Genomic DNA, 19199 nt, shown 5'->3' on the forward strand with positions numbered 1-19199 from the left:
TACGACGAGTCATGGATGCTGCGGCAGCTATGCAGGTAGTAGAATACAAATTTATCTGAAAAAATCTCCTGAGAATACCAAGAACATAAGCACAAATGAAAGACCTCGTTATACTTTACCTTTTATCTTTCAAATACAATAAATCATTTTTTTGCTAATTCGTAGAGTGTCGCATTGAGGATTGAGCAAAGATCGAATTTGCTTCGCAATAATTGTGAAACATTTTGTCTGTTCATATATATGTATCTGTAGGTCTGCCTTTTTTGACAGTTTGTTGCAAGTAAAAAATACATCGGTCTGTAGAGGAGTAATGTCAAAACCAATCAACTATAATTACTAGAACTGTGACTGACCTGATAGTATCACTCGACTGTACAGTAACAATTAGGATCGCAGCATATATACAAAACAATATATGCTCACTACAGGCCGTACGGAAAGTTTGCCTACGCAAACAGTTGTCACATTTTTTTAGTAAGTTCTTTTCCAGCTATATAGTTTTTACCTATGATTACTTATAAAAGCTATGCGCAAACAATTTGAAACATTTCTAAGCGTTTACTGACTACATATATTTTTTGTATATATATGTATCTAAAAACTTTGATTTAACAGTATAGGGTTCTAACTATTATGAATACTGTTACTGCATGCTTATAGTTTTGCGCTCTTAAATGACCTCGAAGTTTTCGGATTGCCAGTTTTCTCATTATTTAATATTTTAGATATCAAAGGCAAGTTATAGCATATGAATAACAATAATAACATAATTAAGTTTTCTTTTTCTGTGTGCCGATGGGCTTAAGCAGCTCAAATGTATATATGTTTTTGCAAACGACGGCTCCATAGAAAATGATCTCGATTAAACCCGAGTTATCATCAGTGATTAAAAATGGGTCGATTCCACACAGGAGCTTGTACCTAAGGCCTTGTCTTTGTTTGGAGGATAGCTCTATAACCCATTTTTAAGCGCCTTACTGTCATGACTAAATACTTATACAAAACTCAAGATTTCTCGATTAGTTGAAAAAACAGGAATTTACTTTGTGTCATGAAGAATATACATTTAAGCTGCTTAAGCTCATCGGCACACAAGTATCATACTATATATTATATTGTGTATTACATATATATATATATATGTATAGTTGTATAGTTAATTATGTCTTATCAACATTAAGATTTCCTAGCGTCTTACCTTTTATTAGAGTTAATGTTGTGCTCTCTGCCAGTTTTTTGTTAGATCTGGGATGGATTATAGTCACACCGTTGGTACTACTAATGCTAAAGAAACTCTAAATTCAGATGATAGACGCGAATCAAGAAAACCACAGTTCATACTGCAACAGCAAGTTCCGGTCGCAAGTACTACTGAAAAATGATACCTATACATTTAGTGCAGCAAGTCTCTCTCCAACATATCTTCTACATAGATGAGAAACTAAAGGCCTGAACGAGCGTCGAAGGCTAATGCATATACAGCCGTATTAGGCCGTAGTTTTTCTCGATCTTCCTGAAACGGAACGTATAAAAAGAACTTAGTAACCTGTGTGGTAGCAACTGTTTTCAAATTATATCATAATTGATTCAGCTAATTGATTTAAGAAACTCGACATTATTATTGAAAGCAACATCAAAGTATATGTATGTGTGTATATAATTTCATGCTACTTTTGAAGCTATTTTACAGGGCGTTTGGTATCCTACAACTGATTCATTGCAATGTCGTTATGCGGCTTGTCACTATGCCACTACTGTAACAGTAATATCTTTATTTAAAATTTGCGGTATTTAACGCAACCTTTGTGTGCAAACAGTATGTAACAAGTACTTTACCATTGGATTATAACCGAAGATCAACAAAAGATAACTTTGACGTGATCATTAGCTGCAAACATGCGACAAACTGGCATGTCAGAGCACACGGTGTTCGACACCAACCACCTCGTGCTCTGGATAACAGTCAACGTACTATTCATCCTCAAGCAATACAGGTAACCGTTGGTATCTATGTAAGTTGTCTATCAAGACTGAATTCGTCGACTGAAGGTAAAGGCTGATGGGGTCCACACTGATAGCAAACAGATCCAGACGAAGGCAATATAGCGAGACAAATTTAATAGAACTAATTTCTTTTATGAAACTAGGATCAACCATTGTGGGCCAAAGCTTTATGAAGACGATCGTCGATTTCGAACAAATTTCTATCTAACAATACGGGGATAAGCCTGGTCGAAAATATGCAAACTTTTAAAACCTTTTTTACCACAACGAGATATGTGCAATCCCGCTTCATCTACTTCATCGACTGCATTCAGGACAATGAAAGGCGTAGCGAAATTTGCAAAACTCCTGAAAAGCAGCTTATTGGTTGACTTTCATGAACTCGATTAGTTGTACGTCACGGACGTTGCAAAAAGGTCGGGCAGGAAATTACCTACAATATTGGTGCTTTAAAAAATCTTAGAAGTTCATACGGAGGGACAGTGGGGTACACTAAATACGTTAAATTTACTATCTTCTAGCAAGCACCTTAATTATTTTATACCAGTTGTTGAGAGCACTCTTGAGCACGGCAAATATTCTGTACAAGAATTTGAAATTTTTTGTGAACGCCAAAGGTAATCGGGTGTCTCCTTTACTTGAGAGTGTAAACCAAAGTCGACGACAGCAATATATCTAAATGAGCTTCGTTTTAAGATAATTGTGTAAATATTTCCACGTAAGCAATGATGGATTCGATGATTAAACTTTGCACTGCGGGAAGCTATTGTGTGTCAACAATGCTTAATGATTCTTCTGTAGTCGATATAATGCACTGTAGGTAATTTCTCAATTATTGCGAGTCAGTCTAGACTAAATTGCCATAAAAGGTTCACATATGAGAGAATATCTAGTAGATGTCACGATATAGCCGAAAATGTTTGCTCTCAAGTTCAATTAACATCTTTTTCCAGGGAGGCATATACTAACTTCCAAACTCTATAGTTCCTTGATTGATTATTTCAAATACAAAAAAAAATTGTACACTTCATCGAATTTTGCGAATGTAGATGAAGTTGAAGTTTTTCCCTAACTCTTTAGAAAAAGAAATTTTTCTCAATTTGTTATTAGGAATCTAAGTTGAAATGTGGAGTTCTAGGAAAAGAAGATATATATTTGTTCTAATGCGTTAGATGTGTTATAGGGCTAGGAGGTTGACATTGATTGATTTGATTACGTTTACAACATCGGAACGTCGCAATTCCCCCAAAAAATTTACTTAACACTTTTAATTCATATGCTACATATGACAACTCGTTAGCAGACGTACTTTCAGAACTTTGATTTAATTGCCATTATATAGTTTCACGTGATTTTTAGCAGAGAAGTGTATGAAATGTGCTTGTTTCGTCATAACCCAGCCTCTAGAGTAATCTGTGTCTGTGCTGTGTTATATTTTTATTATATGAATACAGCAATTGTTTCTTACTTGACTTTTACGCTCATTTTTTACATAGGTATTTACCACCTAAACTTTTGGTTGGCACAAACGAATGGAAATATAGCTCACACTTTGCGCGCCACACGTTTTGAAAAAGGGAACTCTCTCCACTTTGCCGCCGGTCGCCGATAAGTGTAGAGATGATTCTTCGTGTCGAGACCTTGCTAAACAGTGTCGTTCGCCTGTGGGAGGAAGAGGTTGGCTGTGAGCAGTATTTTATTTCGTACTCGTAAGCCCTGCTCAAATAAGGGAGGGAGCAAGCGAGCAGACCCCCGCTGAGCGTTGTGCAGTGTGTGAGTCTGTATTTAACGTAAAGGCAACCTCTCTGTGTCCAGTGATAAGTAGTATTGGCCCTGCTATTATTCTTATTAGAAGAAGTTTCGAGAGCTGCTCCAGCCGGTTTCGGGTGCGCCGAAATCCATTGCTCCTCTTGCTATCCATGAGCTCCACGTTAACGAAAGACACTCGATAAGAGAACGACTGTTGGGTTCGGTGTTAATTTAGATCAGTGTGCGGTGATTCTCTAAGTGAAGTGTCACAATTTTTGGAACGTGTAATCATCATGAAAATTTGGACGTCAGAGCATACCTTTAAGTGAGTAGCAGTGCCTTATTTTATTTCAGCTTTAACGTCACGATGCGGGAGTCACATGTGGCATATTGAGGGTGACCACTGCATGGGTACGGGGTCTGGAACAATTTGTTTCTATATGGTGTTCTTGTTCTAGTAAACTCGCATATCAGTAATTTAAACGTCTTCGAGTGCTACATTTTGTCCGAACATATAGCGTGACTAACAAGCACGTTTGTATGGTCGACGGTGTTCTTATCAAGCGGCTTTCGCTTATGGCTGATTAGACAATAGTATTGGCGAGGGTTTGGCGAAGCTAAACGTTTCCGGTAGCATTATCAACCTGCTGTAAGTCAGAGTAGGGTAGTCCACTCTCAGTAAGGCACAAGAGTGCAGACATGTTAAGTGTAAAGTAACGTGACGCTATCAGAGCCTAGTATACGGTTGTAGCCACTATACCACTTCCGTAATTACGCCATCTGCGGGGTGACGAATTATATAAAATATTCTCAGAAGACCTCTATTGAAGCTAACTTTTTGTAGCGAAATTGGTTATAACAATAATCTAACTACTAGTACTTACTTTTCTTTCTTTGTTTTTCATAGAGCAGCTTGAGCGCAGGTCATCTGCAAGCGAATGTATCCGAACATTTCACTAATTTTTTCATATATTTCATATATAAAGAGAATGCTACGTTGCTGGGGTAGCAATTCCTGTCACAGGTGAAAAAGGCTAGATGATTCGGAGTGCTCTGTATGAATTCGGTCAAACATACATGGGCATTCTCATTATATTTCGTTATATTGAATATAGCATGTAGGTCTTAGTTGGTCATGAGTTTACTTAGAAGCAAAGATTTTTTTAAATTATATAATACCGAGTGGGATTACAATCAAGATTCGAGAATTAACTATTCAAATTTTAGCCTTATTCTTCGTGTTCCTTTGGAGCTTTAGCCTGATGATCAAACTTAACGTGGAACCAATGAGAAAATGACTGTACACAGAGAACAGTGATGTAAGCTTGCATGCTTTTCCCGTACGCTGAAAAACGGTGCCCCGTCTTGGTCCAACGATTTTTTCAGGCAGGTCAGATATCCAGACAACCGAAAGTGAAGGAAAGGGCAGGGTACTTACGAGTTTTGGCCCATTAGCAAACATCAACAGCTTGAGGATAAAAGAGTAACTCGACATATGAGTTACGTAGTCGCTTCATAATAAGATCAAAGCAGTTTACTTAATAACTCCGATAACTCAGCGCATTATGTTCTATCACGATTGGCATTAACAAGATCCTAATCCAAATTCGATATAATTTAATGTCAAATTGTTACTGCGTGCAAAACAATGACCAAGTTATTGGAATTAAATTTTCTCATGCACTAAGGACTACTTCTACCAGTGTAGTAAACATTTATCCTGTTTTACTAGGTTTGCAGTATCATCAGAGAATTATATCAAGTATTACTTTCATTTTCGAAACTCATTGTTGTTCTAGATACACTTAACACTAAATGCACATTTTAGTGCCGTATTCATGGTGCATGTTATTTATAGCGATAAATTAACTTAAAAACAATTGTGTGACTTAATGTGATCGTTTTTTTTTTAAATTTTTATGACCTTTAGTCTTTCGTTTTGACCTGTTCGAGCTCAAGGGTCACAACTAATCATTCCACTACGTTCTATACATATCAAACCTTACATCAGAGAGCGTATTCGAGATCTTATCACGGGCTCAAGAGGACACGGGGATTTCTAGTGTTGAACGAACCTTCTAAAATTACTGCTCCAAATTAAACCTGCAGAAAAAGCTGCGTTGTGCGAACTACAATGCGCATCTGAAGTGGCCAACGGTCACTGGCAAAGCATTACTAGAGAACCCCATATGAGCCTTTACGTGCACACCCCTACGCACTTAGAAACAATCATAGAGTGAGAAGTATTCACTCCTATGATTTAAATGCACTGTGCAGCTCAATAGAAGTTCCTCAAAATTCTGAGTACGAAAAGCATTACTGCTAAATTTAACATAACTGCACCGGAGGAAGCATTATCGGTGGCAGGAGACAGATGACGCCACTGGAGAGAGCAGTTTTTATTTCGCATTAGAATGGGCTGATCGATAGCCGACGGTGGTGCAGAGGTTCCACAATGCAACTTGTTGACGGTGCAGTAGTGAATGTCGCTTGGAACAAAATTACGTACGGTCGTTTTTGTTTTAGAACATTATATATAGACATGTGCTTCTTTGGTAAGAGAAGCAACTCGAGATGCTATTATTGTAATAAAATGCTGGCGCTTAGTGGAGTGATGCTGAGTAAATATCTGTCGAATAAAAATCAGTCTCATCGCTAGGAAACATTAGTTTGCAAAAAGCTTTTAAAATATAACTCGTTTAGGGTTAGGTTTGGTATAGGGTATAGTAGGGTTAATAAATCTATTTTATCTTTGCACCATATGTTCTATAAGTTCGCGGCAACGATATGTGATTATGCGCAGTTTTTGTTTTGTAGTTAAAACTATTTGAGAGAAATTGATGCCCATGAATTTTTGATCGTTTTTCTAAGATTTACAGCCTAGGTACAATTAAAATCCGACAGCCAGGCTCGGATAGCTCGCCATAGTGGCAAGACACGAGCAAAACCTAGGAAATCTTTTTTTGTTTTGAATACACGAGAGTTCTTTACATACTTTGCACGAATGTTTACACAGTTTATATTATATTATTTATTGACTGGAAATGAGCACGTTTTATAGCCATTGCAGAGAAGTACTAATAATGTGTCTTTATCGGAAAGGCGGCAAACAGAATCGAAATCTATAGTTTATACATTTATTGTTACGATTACATAGGCGATGTCTTATAGCTTGCCTGTTTTTTTATTCGGTTATCAGCCACCCATGGGAGGTTGTGACGCAGGCTGCGTGGAGAAAATATCCGAATCCCTTGAACCCTTCAGTGGTAGCGATTGACATCGTTGATCGGAACGTTCACGGAGGCCAGCTGCATTCTCATAGGCTCATCACGACGAAATGGGGCGTTCCCGCTTGGGCCCGGCCGGTTAGTGTCCTAATATGCCGGAAAGCAATTTACAGAAGCTTTGCTTTCAACTTTAGGATACATATTTTACATATGTATATAGAATAGCATTTTGTATGCTACTACTGGAATCACGGTGTACCTGTCCCTCGCGTCTACACATTTGTTTAGCACAGTTGAAGATCACATAAAAGAGAAACGCTCGTAATAATAATTATAGAAGTACTGCATACTACATGGGCGCCAATTTCAAACGGAAATTGCATTTTACAGATTTAACGTAAATTTTATCATTATTGTTTCATTGTCTCTTGTTTTGTCTTTATTTTCTCTTAACGTTTACTTTATCTCAGGTGTTTGGGCGTGATAAGTTGGGTTATGCAAGTGAACATTCTGTTGTCGATCCTGAGAAAAAGGTCATGACGATGATGTCAAAAAATGTAAGTGCCTTTTCATGTACGTGTGTTACATGTGATACTGATATGAGGTTATTCATAATACCAGTGGAAGCTAGTATATGATAGCAAATTTAAACATTGTGTTATTTTACAGTTAGTTAACTAGAGCGTTAGAATGCGAAATCCCAAAAGATTTTGTATGTCTTTACCGTGCATCATATTTGGGAACGTTAATACCGGAAAATCTAAAGCCTCACAAAAGAAAGATCTCACATACGTATTTACTTCTCCCATGTGTATGTCTCTATGTAATCGTATTGCAAAACTATTGTTTAGTTCTGTTTTTATCGTATTTTTTCTTTACGATTATGGCGATTTTTGGCTTTGTTTAGACATGACTCGTTACGCACAAAAAGCCCTTTAACGGGCATTTTGAAGGCCAACTTTTAGGACAACTGCTAGCTGACCGTCGGGTCGCTGTACTTTGATACAAAAGAACACGTATTCCTGTTTTGGTGAATCTATAAGATCTAGTGGTCCTGCGGCTGCTGGTAACTTTTACTGTAATTAAGTAACTTTGAAAGGTTCGCAAGTACTTCGTAAGCTGCGTTTGAATGAAAGCATTCTGTGAGGTCTACTCACTCGCTATTATCGTGGTTACTTGACGGCATATATCTTAATTCAGATGAGTACCCCGAAGTACAGCCTCGGTTTGACATTTTGAGTGTCGTTTTTTCGTTGTTGGCGTAACTGCCAGATTTGATAAAACTAAATAGTGACATTACTTACTGGATTTCGCTAGTTGCCAAACTTTAATTTTACCTTTCATTCATATGAATTCACCTTTGCATTAAGATAGTTTACCTTTGCTTTCGTCGTTCCCTAATGCCACCTCATACTGATCGAGGAATGTTGTAACATAATATAGTAAAAAAAGAAGACAGTCAATAGTAGGTTACAATAATGTTGTAAAAATTCGCGCGCTAATTGTCTAACTCATGGTGTAATCGCTTACAAGTTTATTAACTAGCTAAATTAAAATATGCACAATTATTTACATGGCGTGTTAGGACCACCAACATTTAAAAATTCACGGGCATATAGCTTGATTAAAAGGATCATAGCAAATTTATACGCATATATTATTATTATTCTTATTATTTCAGTTGAATTTTAGCAAAGAACTAAATCTCGTTGAACGCTTAACGTATACCGAGCATCCGACCCAGCCTGGCTGTACCTTGATGACACAGGAGGCCGTTGTGACTATTCAGGGAGTGCCCCTTAGCAGCCATCTCGAGAGTTTCATCGCGGGATCTATTTCCAACAATGCTACAAAGGTACTTACCTAATTACTTATCGAAGCAATCGAAGAAAACTACTTCAGATATGCCAAAATATCGTTATTAAATATGTTATTGCGAATATGCAAAATCTCAAGGCCAATTTGGTGAAATTCGTACCACACTTGACCATGATAAAAGAATCTTCCTCTGATCCTTTACTTGTAAAATTATTGTGGCAAGCTAAAAGAATGGATTACAGCAATACAAGTGGCCTCATAGATGCTCTATCACGGGTACCATGTACTGATATTGTACACCACACAATTGTTGCATTTGTTCGATTATTTATCCTACTCTCTGAATATATAGACTCACTTAATATCTAATATAGTTTATTCAGAATGCCCAGCTATTTTTTGTAGGCATAACGTGGTGTCGGTTTTTTGAGATAGATTTTTGAAAATGCAATGGATATAAATGCAGATACGTTAAATATGCGTACCTATGGATACCTTTGTGCAAACGATGACTCTACAAGATTTTTTTTACATTTGTCTGATCCATTTCATAGGGCCGGCAAGCAATGGAACTAGTCATATCAAAAATCAAGGAGGAGATCGGCGAATTAAAACACTCTGTCGATGATATTGCAACAGGAGCGAAAAATGTCGCGTCTCGGGTGGAGGGTCTGGTAACTCTACGGGCAGAAGAACAAGCTCCTCAGCCTCAAGGATGGTTCTCGTGGTTCCGAGGCTAGGTTTTAGCCAGCTTAGGATCTTAAATTAGTACTTAGGTAACAGTAACAAATAATTGAGAAGCTAGATTGGAGCTCGAGTTACCCAAAAAGAGAAAAACACCGCTCCAGATACATGTGTGTGGGCCGCAGCAGAAACTATTCTTCAGTTGTGAGGTACACCGGAGTGAAGCCCTCACGAAAGACCTTTAAATTAGCGATGGTTAAAGGTGGAAGAGGACGCGTGAGTAATTTAATAGCTGCAGGACAATGACAGAACAAGACGCATGGAATCACGTAGGAAACCTTGTAACAATATGAGGAAGGAAAAAATTCGCAATAATGAACTACAATAAGACACGCAAACACCCTATACAATAACATGGACCGAATTCGTCGCATACGTTGGAGGGACACGCAGACGTACTATGCCCCTCAGGCGCACTCAGAGTTAGGAATATTCCAATTGATTCCGGGAGGAGTACGTAAGGATACTTTCGGAATGGCCAAGGTTTACGAGTTAATTGTTCGCACATAAAGAGAAGGGTAAATAATTTGAAAAGCGATTGAATATATGCGGAAACCTAGCCAGAGTAAGGACAGATTAGAAACGGACAAAAGTGAAAACAAATATATTACGTATTAATAGAAATAATCTTTATAATATCTTAGAGGAGTACTTGAATGTGTACGTGTCTAAGTATGGCTGTTGTTGAATGAGACGCTTAAGTAATAGGAGCTTTTACATACGTTCTGGTCAGTGACATTTGGGAGAGAAATAAACACGTGAAATGTAGAAAAAACTATACTATTTGTTCTGCAACATGAAAAGTGGGAAAAGTAGTAGGGCTGAGACGATCGTTTTAACAAGCGAATCTACTTCACTAACGGAGCGCTTTCATCTTTCAAGCTTCTGGTCGGCTGCTTGCTCAATTTCTGTAGTGGTAGATGAAATCGACTAGCTGTCAATTGAAGAAACTGCATGTATTGACTGATGAGCACTCCTACCGTCTGGCTTTATTTCGAGCCATGCTGTGTGACACCGGCACAGCCTTCACAATCGTGATTTTTAGCTTTTATTCTACTAAGCTGAGCTGAAGCGACAAAAACTCGCTAATAGCACACCAACGTCTACTAAATGCATAAAAAGTATTGCTTGGTGTTTTCTTGGTATACTGTGAGAAACAGGAGTAGAAGTCAAAGTGATTAGAGATCTGTAGATCATTCACAAGGAAAATACGAAAAAGACGCGTAGTGGTGCCGAGTATCTGAGCATGTGTTAGAATGCGACTTGAACCCTAAGTCGGTTTTATTAGCGTTTTTTAACAGATTGCTGTATAACAACTTGCTAAACAAATTGTCCAACGATGGATGCGAAGGAACAGATCTCTAACGTTTTCTTTTTTATCGCTGAATTTCGTTGGACTGTCCGTTTGTTCATATTTCTACAATTTGTCCTTTTGTTCATATTTCTACAATTATGAAGTTCAAAAGTTAGCAATTCAATATAAAATCGCCGAAATTCAGTGCTTACTAGTAACATGAAAAGGGCACATACTCGCTGAACTAAAGTGATATTTGTTTTACTCTATAAGGTTGCCTTTAGCTAACAAATTACTTATTGTTCATTCTTAGATATTATGTTAACAAGCAGCGAATGTGAGATGTCGTCCGGAGAGTCCAATATTGATTGAATGGTTGTCATTCACAATCTTCCTGATAGAAGCGGGAATATTAAGACCTTCCTAGAATTGGAAGCAGTGTATGATATTGCAAATACTAAGGTGAAAATCAGTGATAACCTGAGAGTTTGCAAACGAAGAGGTATATATTTGACAGTGGTGATGTGCTAGTTAGATACCTCATCCTAGTTATATTTGACGAGTCAGACCACTGCTGTTTGATGCTCTGTATATTAATGATAGAACCGATTCTGTCGTATGATGATTTATATGTATATATCTTCGTATTATAAAATAAACAAACGTGCTGTGTTATTGGTATCTTATTCCAGCACTTTATTCCTCTATTAGGTATTTGTATTAGGAATTGTTTTTTTTTTTGTCTGTGTCCAAACTACATTAAGCTCGTCAATATATTTAATGTATCGCATATACGACGTGACTACAATATCAGTAGCACTGCCATCAGATACTGTTAAAGTAGTTATAATGAAGTAGAATTAAATAGTAGCTGTAATTAATAGTTTTGGTTATACGGCATGTTCATTTACCAGTTACGCTCAATTGTCCTCATTGCGAGCGCTTTCCAGATCACAGTTCGGGTCATGTTCGTCGACACAGTCAGTACGTTCCCCTACGCTAGCGGCGTCGTCAGCTTGCTCTGTAATAGTTTTCTGATTGTCTGCTTCGTGGGTGTCGAAAATATGGGAGCTACTATTAAAAGCCTTTACGGCTGGACTTTTGTGATGTAGACCTTCGTTTTCGCCGCTGGTCCCGCTTATTTGACGATTATTGCTATCCACTACCACAACCTCGATCCACCGTTTATCCCGTAATATATGATGTGCTAGACCAACCCGTAATGTAGCATACTCTGTAGTGCTGTCGTGACAGTTGAAAAAGCTACGGTGCAATCGATTATTTTGGGATTCTGCCAATCTAGGTATGGAATGATCACGTTGTTCTCTATTTATCGGCGGCGCTGGTAAGCATCGGCGGAGGAAAGACGGCACAAAATGGCTTGTTCGCGGTGCGATAAGGTACTTGCTTTGAGGAGGCGATTGATTTCGGGCAGTAAATGAAGAAAAATCTGAAATTGCAATATAAGTAATTGCTTAATTTCTTTTAAAACATTGTCTTTAGCTATTCCCATAGTGTAGCTATTTACCAATCCTGATGTTTAAAGCAATAGCACATGTTCATAGTTACCATAACAACGCTTTCAAAAGGTTGCCGACAGTGCTGATATACTCAAATATAGCAAAAATACTAGCCGTAACGCGAAAAAGTTTGGCGTATAGCTTCAAAAGCCGTTTTTACAGATTTTTCAAAAAAAAAAAGTATTACCAATGTTATGTTGCTAAACAAGCTTTGTTAAACAGCACCGTATGAAAATGAATTTTTCTAAATAATGCTTCTTTGTGACGGTGTCCTACTTACCTTTGACTGAGGAAATAGTCAATAACACGGGTTCCTCTTTTGTGTCTAAACATACCAGCAAGCGTGAATCATTTTGACTTGCAATCCTTGAGCAGCGCGTCAGTTCGTATCCATCTGGCAGAATCACCCCTATGACAACATAATATCCACTTATAAACTCATATTTGTGCAGCAATATATAAATTTATTACGAGTAACTCGATTAGCGAAATTTAGACAAAAGATTAGCGAACTTTAATAACCGGTTATTGATTAACCCGAGATAATTAATAATTATCTCGGGTTAATCAATAATCGTTTCGCATAATATCTTCCTATGTATTTTACTTTAGAATCTGCTAACCTTCTTGACTGTGACCTTTGTTGAAGTCGTTCATAGGTGCAGCTTGCGCAACGTTCCATAATGAAATTAACAATACGTTTATAACAACAAAAGATCTTGAGTCGAAGCAAGGAGTGGCCATTTTTTTTCACTCACTGGATGTGTTTATAATTCCTCTAACAGCATTTGACTTTTTCGTTATTCCCTGAAATAGTGTGCAAAAACCTATATGCGGTTATTTAAACGGACTAGATAACAAACTAAGTAGCTCGAGTGAGATAAGCATTAGTTGTGAATTTAGTTTTCTAGGGTAAGAAAGCATGCTGTGAACAATATGCAAGCACCCGCTTAATTATGTATCCGAACACTTTTATTTTAAGAAAATGATGTGGAAAAAGAGTAAACGGAATACGCATCCATGCTTTCTATACTAGGCTTATTCATGGCTAGCTTAGGAACTAAGAACAGGAAACGACAATGCAATTCTGTTCTGCGTCGTTGTTGCCTTATTGTGTAAAATAATTTTCACTGTTACAGGGTTATATATCAAAGAATTGTGTCATTCAGTTAAATTTTGTCTAGCTTTCAGCAATAAAAATTATATTAGCTAATTACAAGAGCTTCTTCATTCCGAACTACAATGCTGAGCTAATCGTAACAAGCGTTTGCAAGAACGCGTTACGACAAAAATGGTGGTTATGTGAGAAGTAACAGTAATATGCATGTGCTTCACTGTAGGCGTACATAGCAACGTTTAAGGTTCTTAATAATTACACGCAGCAGTTTCATAACGGGTCATAAAAAATCAGCGCACAAGGATGTTCGATGTAATTTGAAAGTTACCTTATGGCATAAGGAATATTTCTCAATTCGTCTATTCATCACACTTGTCACATGAGAATATCTCATGAGAATTATTTTTGAACAAATTTACAACAAATGTATTTTCTCTCCCGCCTAACGTAAAGCAATCACTGTAATGAATCGGTTCAAACACAGACTTTTGTTCAACATTTCCGGCTTTAGGATATGCCAAATGTGTCCTTTACGTCGAATAAAGCTCCCGAAACTTAAATTTTGAATTTTCTCCTTATCATTATTCCTTTAGATCACTCGACAATTATTGATTTTGGTATTTAAAGGTTCACTTATAGTAATTTCACATTTGCTACTCTTTAATCATATATCGCTAACCCATTCTGGAAATGTAGTACATACATCATGCACATGATACTGTTTTTTTTTATTTGCACTTTTCATCTTCTATAATTATCCCTAATTTAAAAATCAGCAACGAAGGACGTAAGTAAAGAAGCAAACCGGAAGAAACTATTAAGGTACTTATTTAAAAAATGATTCAAGGCACTACTTGTAAGACTAAAATGTCAATTTCTTTATTATTATCGTTAAACAAACCGACGGAGAGCTTGTGCTGTTAAATGCAGGCCAACCAATGTGTACATGAGGTATGCACTACTTCACTGTCATATCCGCACTGCTTGCCATCTTATAGAAAATGAAATTCGATATAACAACCATTAGTAATAGCTATTTTTTAATAACAATAATTAAAAAAAAATTGCCATCAAAGATACCCGGTGCATCGTTTCACTAACCCAGTTATCTCGTAAGTAGAGCCCAGCACATAACTACACAGTAATATTTAAAAGAAATCATTGGATGCATTGTTCCTTAACCAGGGTGCTTCCTGTGAGTTCATCAATAATACAGTGGTACAAACGTGTGCCTTCGTATTGCTAATAATTTAGCAGTCACGATCTGTTTCATGTAACTAGGCATTTTAATCATTTGGAGGACAGCTCAGCGCGTGCATATAATTAATACAGTGTGTAGCCTCCACACACTACGGCCTGTAGTAGTACTGTTATCTACAATAGCATAGCAAATACATTAGTCGTGCAGCCGGGTTCGCGTGGTTTGTCCATCGGAAAAAAAAACATTTAGCGTTCCATGTCTTGTTGATCCAGCAAAACTGTATGGTTCGAACTGCAGGTTTAATGCCTAGATTATATTTTGGGGTATATTGGGGTAAAAGTATTTTTGTATTTGCTATTCTGCCGCCGCGACGCTTAGTTTTCTCACAGACACTGACAACACTGGTTAAGATTTAGTGGTATTTTGTTTATTAATATTGATCAACTTTCGATCCGCGTGGATATATGCGAGCCATATTTTTGTAGATTTGTAAGAAGCGGTGTTTCTGCAAGCGCTTCCTTTGACGCCAGCAGTAAACCCGTTAACTTCATAATGTATTTCAGCAACTGCGAGATACACAGCGGCGCATAGTACGATCAATGCAAAAGGAACCTCAGTAAATGATTAACTCAGGTATCGGTAATACATTATGGATCCTTCACCTGCGGAACACGATTCAGGATGATTAGTTCGCTAAGCATTTACTTCTATTACTTGTTTTTTTCATAAGAAAATTTAAGTTACCGCTTTTACGTGTTGCTCGCTGCTTAGGAACGTATAAAAAATAGTCAATATATATTAAATATTACCTTATTAATTTATAATATTACTTTTATATCTTTTTTATGTCTTTTAGATATTTTATATCTTTATTTTTAAAGATATGATATAAAATATCATTTTAAATTTAAAAAATCCTATAAGGATGACAAGATGAACATGATTTTTATGCGGAAAGCATGTACCTTTATGTTAAAAAAAGTAACATGTAATTATATATATAAAATTATTGCTATTATATTGCTATTGCGGATAACATCAACCCTGGGTGGAATAGAACGTGGCAAATTACCAGTAAAAATTTAATGAAAAAAGTATGTCGGCAGCCGCACTATGTAAGGTTGCGCTCTAATACTCGATTTTTAAGACTGACCATCTGTTTTCAATCTTCCGGTTCCGCCGGACACTCCGCTTTATGGGCAAATAGGAAATCGGGCATTCAGCAACTCGGTAGTGGCTCGGCGAGACCTGCGCCTCTACGTGCTTGCTTTATCCTTCTACCATAGCAAAGTTTCGAAAGGGATGTTAAAATTAGTGAGCCTTGTTAAGGTTTTCAAAAGTTGTCCCATAATGAGCAATAAAAGAACTGATTATAGAAGCGCGATAATATATTGCTTATCCATTCTACTCTGGAGCCACTAGAGTGGCTCCAGAGTGGGCATAAAGAAACTAGACATTTCATTATGCCCACTCGGGAGCCGCCGTTTCTTCTTAACAGAGTACCCTAAGGTAACTAAAGTAAAGTTCTTAAAGACAATAAAATTTACAAGGAAAAGCGTTATTCAAAGACGAAATATGCCCTACTAATAATAGGGACAAACTTTGAACTTAGAGACCGTATCTTCGTAGAGTGACGTCTAGATTACAACTGGCACAAAAAACACCGCACCTGTGTTTTGACCTTGACGAGGTAAAAAATTCGAGGTTTAGAAGGATCTACGCAATACAACGTTCCTTTTGGAGAGTCACGACTGCCCTTCCTTAGACGTTGAATAATTTTTTGAATTTCTTTAGTTAAGCCTGAAGCTTCTTGGTGCTTGCCTTGATTCTCATCTACGTCAGGCCCTACCTCGTGTTCTTCCAAATTTTCGTCTGTATTTGGTTCTTGTGGAGTCATGTACAGCTCCCTGTTTGAGCTCACCGTTTTTATGGGCTTCGCACATGGCTGATGGTGAAAAGTCTCAGGAGGCTTGAATGTATGCGGTGCCTTCGGCATCGCCGACATTTCCTCTTTTACTTCCGGCTCTACCTGGTACTCATTTGAGTAATCTTCTCCAGTGGGCTCCTCTTTGTCCTCGTCTTCATCCGGGTATTTTTGGTCGGGACTCATCTGGTCTTCATCCCGGTATTCATATGCGTTTATTTTGTTAAGGGTCTTGAACGACTTCTCTCGTAAGCTAGGTGCCTTTGGTGGAATGAGTATTTCGTCCTCTAGGTCCTGGTTTTCGCTGGTATCGGACCCACCCGAGTAATACTCTTTGTTTGGTTTTTGTTTTGGTTCCGTTTGATGCCTATCTCGGTTTTCGTTCGGCTCATTTGAAAGGACATACGAATTTTTTTCCTGACTTTTCACATTATTCTTCTGTTGCTCCTGGTGATCCACTGTTGTATCCGCAGGTATTTGCTTCGGCAGTAGGTCCACCTTGTTATCCCAGTGCCCATTTCTACCTGTTACTCCGTCTTTGTACGATTTTCCGCTTTTATTTTCAGGCATCGGTTTCCTGTCCATGTTATTTCCGCCTTTTGATTTGAGGTCATTTGAGGTCAATTTATCAAGATCAAGCTTTGGCTGTCCCACTAGTTTTTCGTTTTTCGGGGATGATTCTTTATTTTTAGATTTTTCATTATTTTTTGACCCTTTCAGGTTATCTTGCTTGTTATTATTAACCGCCTTCCCTGGTCCTATTTAGAAATTAGTTACCTTTTATTAGTAAATATCTGTTTCAAAATATAAACGGCATATGCATAATAATCAATTCACAGTAAGCTACATAGAAGTTTGTAACAGCACCACTTCTGCCACCATTATAACATCATGAATAGAGTCGGAAAATTAATCAACAATTTTCTAGATATGACTATGGTACTGGAGTGATAAAAGCTGGTTTTGCATATCATGAGAGTATCCTAGACGTGGCTCATCAATTAAATCCAAGTAAGGATTTGCGATTCAACCAATACTTGGTTCGTTTTGATCAAAATAATTGATCAACGTAATCCTTCTCCATGCAATCTGATTCAATGCTTTAGACTTACGCTTTCTAATCTAACTAGTACAATACAGTTTTAAAATAGAATTCTGCAGACAATAAAAAAAAAAAGCTTTTATTAAATGCTTTTCTCACCTGGACGTAAGCGTACGCTAGGAGCTTTGCTTGCTGTAATTGTCGGTTCACTTTCTGACAGAAGGTCACGTTCCTTTCATGCAAACAAGGTAACGTCACTTAGACTAGATAGACTAGAAGATCAGCGTCTGACACGCAAAATTCGACATGACAACATCAATAAGGAAGTTCATTCATCACGAATCGAGTGCAGCACATACTCAACCATTATATAATCACTGAACTCCTATTTTTTAACTAGTGAAAAAAAAAACTCACAACATTTTTGCTTCCGACACAGATCTGTGTTTGAATATTGAATGAATCCGTATACACCGTAAACATCGATTATCAGCACCAAAAATATTGGCGAAACTAATGATCAATCGCAGGCCGTTAGTTGAAACCGTCAACATGTTCAGGATGCCAAGGTTTTCATTGTTAATTAAATGCAACGGTCAACTCTCATTCAAATTAGAACCAGCTACAAATGAAAACCAGAGCTTAAATATTAAATTTTTTTTTGATTTGTAAAAAAAAAACATTTGAAAAAGGATGAATAGAACTTTTACAACCTCTTTGCTCGCATGAATGATCCCATAATTGTGTCCGTCATAGGTCGAGCAAAGTATGTTGAACGGATGAACATTTGATTCGATGCAGTCAGTAAACTCTGGACTCGCCTGTCGTTTGTACCCTTGCGATATTTCTAGAGAAGAAAAAAACCACAATTTATTAGATATCCGAGATGATCTGCTGTTCAGCATGATAATTTACATCATAGCTAATTGCGCGTATCTACTCAGGAGAGTAAAATTCAAGCTAGTAATCTTTTTTTTTTCAAATAATTATTTGCTTAATAATTAAAATAATAAGACAGCTATACGATTTCAGAAAATCCGCTCCCATACGAAAAACTCGATCCTAGTTCATATACGCGCGCCTACGAATCCATGAATTAAGCGTGGTATACAAAAACTACATTGTAAATGGCAGTCACTTACGTAACTCATGGAAAGCGCCCGATGAATTTCCGTCGTGAACTGCGTATAAAACAAAACCGTTAATTTCAGTATTCGAGTGGCCGAAGCTTCCTGACATTGATCGATAGTCTCTTAATATGGTTCATGGTCGAATTCGACAATGTGATAACCTGTCGTATTAGAAGCTGTTTAGCAAGACCTTTGCTTGGCCAAAACGAATCTTCGCCTGACCATCGGGAAAATTCCGCTGAACGAAGTGTAGGATAATAACTAGTAAGAAAACGAATAGGTGTACCCGTTGTCGCGAGCAGTTCATTTTAATAATAACAGGCCACGACTAAGTTCAATCATCGTAGCTCAGATCAAATAGCTTTTGCGAAAGTTTTAATTTCGGTTCAATTTAATATTGAAACAACTTTAAATTTTAAAGTGATTGCA

The 19199-nt window shown here is 37.4% G+C and overlaps 3 protein-coding genes across 8 annotated transcripts in view; 1 reads left to right on the top strand and 2 right to left on the bottom strand.

Moving 5' to 3' along the window:
* On the top strand, positions 1–11522 carry slmo (PRELI domain containing slowmo). Of its 3 annotated transcripts, none has more exons than XM_022807232.2 (5): positions 1–35; positions 6953–7118; positions 7451–7537; positions 8662–8835; positions 9353–11522. In XM_022807232.2, the coding sequence occupies exons 1-5, from the start codon at positions 16–18 to the stop codon at positions 9536–9538; spliced, it is 633 nt and encodes a 210-aa protein (XP_022662967.1). In that variant the 5' UTR covers positions 1–15; the 3' UTR covers positions 9539–11522. The 3 variants fall into 3 exon arrangements, with proteins under 3 accessions (XP_022662967.1, XP_022662966.1, XP_086846509.1); XM_022807231.2 differs by lacking the exon at positions 1–35 and adding an exon at positions 3641–4078; XM_086990383.1 differs by lacking the exon at positions 1–35 and adding an exon at positions 4136–6258.
* LOC111251047 (uncharacterized) overlaps positions 11509–19199 on the bottom strand; it is a 10296-nt gene continuing 2605 nt past the window's right edge. The window contains exons 2-4 of the mRNA XM_022807229.2: positions 12980–13163; positions 12637–12765; positions 11509–12286 (exon numbers count right to left, since the gene is read on the bottom strand). Of these exons, the coding sequence (XP_022662964.1) occupies positions 11757–12286; positions 12637–12765; positions 12980–13100 (780 nt within the window). The 5' untranslated portion in view covers positions 13101–13163 and the 3' untranslated portion in view covers positions 11509–11756. The remainder of the gene's footprint in view (positions 12287–12636; positions 12766–12979; positions 13164–19199) is intronic.
* The window catches only part of LOC111251046 (uncharacterized), a 22501-nt gene continuing 18381 nt past the window's right edge, over positions 15080–19199 (bottom strand). For all 4 annotated transcript variants that reach the window (XM_086990379.1, XM_086990378.1, XM_086990377.1 and 1 more), the window contains 6 exons: positions 18783–18821; positions 18354–18487; positions 17800–17872; positions 16344–17356; positions 15828–15951; positions 15080–15336 (listed from right to left, as the gene is read on the bottom strand). In XM_086990379.1, the coding sequence (XP_086846505.1) occupies positions 15931–15951; positions 16344–17356; positions 17800–17872; positions 18354–18487; positions 18783–18821 (1280 nt within the window). In that variant the 3' untranslated portion in view covers positions 15080–15336; positions 15828–15930. The remainder of the gene's footprint in view (positions 15337–15827; positions 15952–16343; positions 17357–17799; positions 17873–18353; positions 18488–18782; positions 18822–19199) is intronic.

This window comes from Varroa destructor, unplaced genomic scaffold (genome assembly GCF_002443255.2).
Source record: "Varroa destructor unplaced genomic scaffold, Vdes_3.0 BEIS01000005.1, whole genome shotgun sequence".
NCBI lineage: Eukaryota > Metazoa > Arthropoda > Arachnida > Mesostigmata > Varroidae > Varroa > Varroa destructor.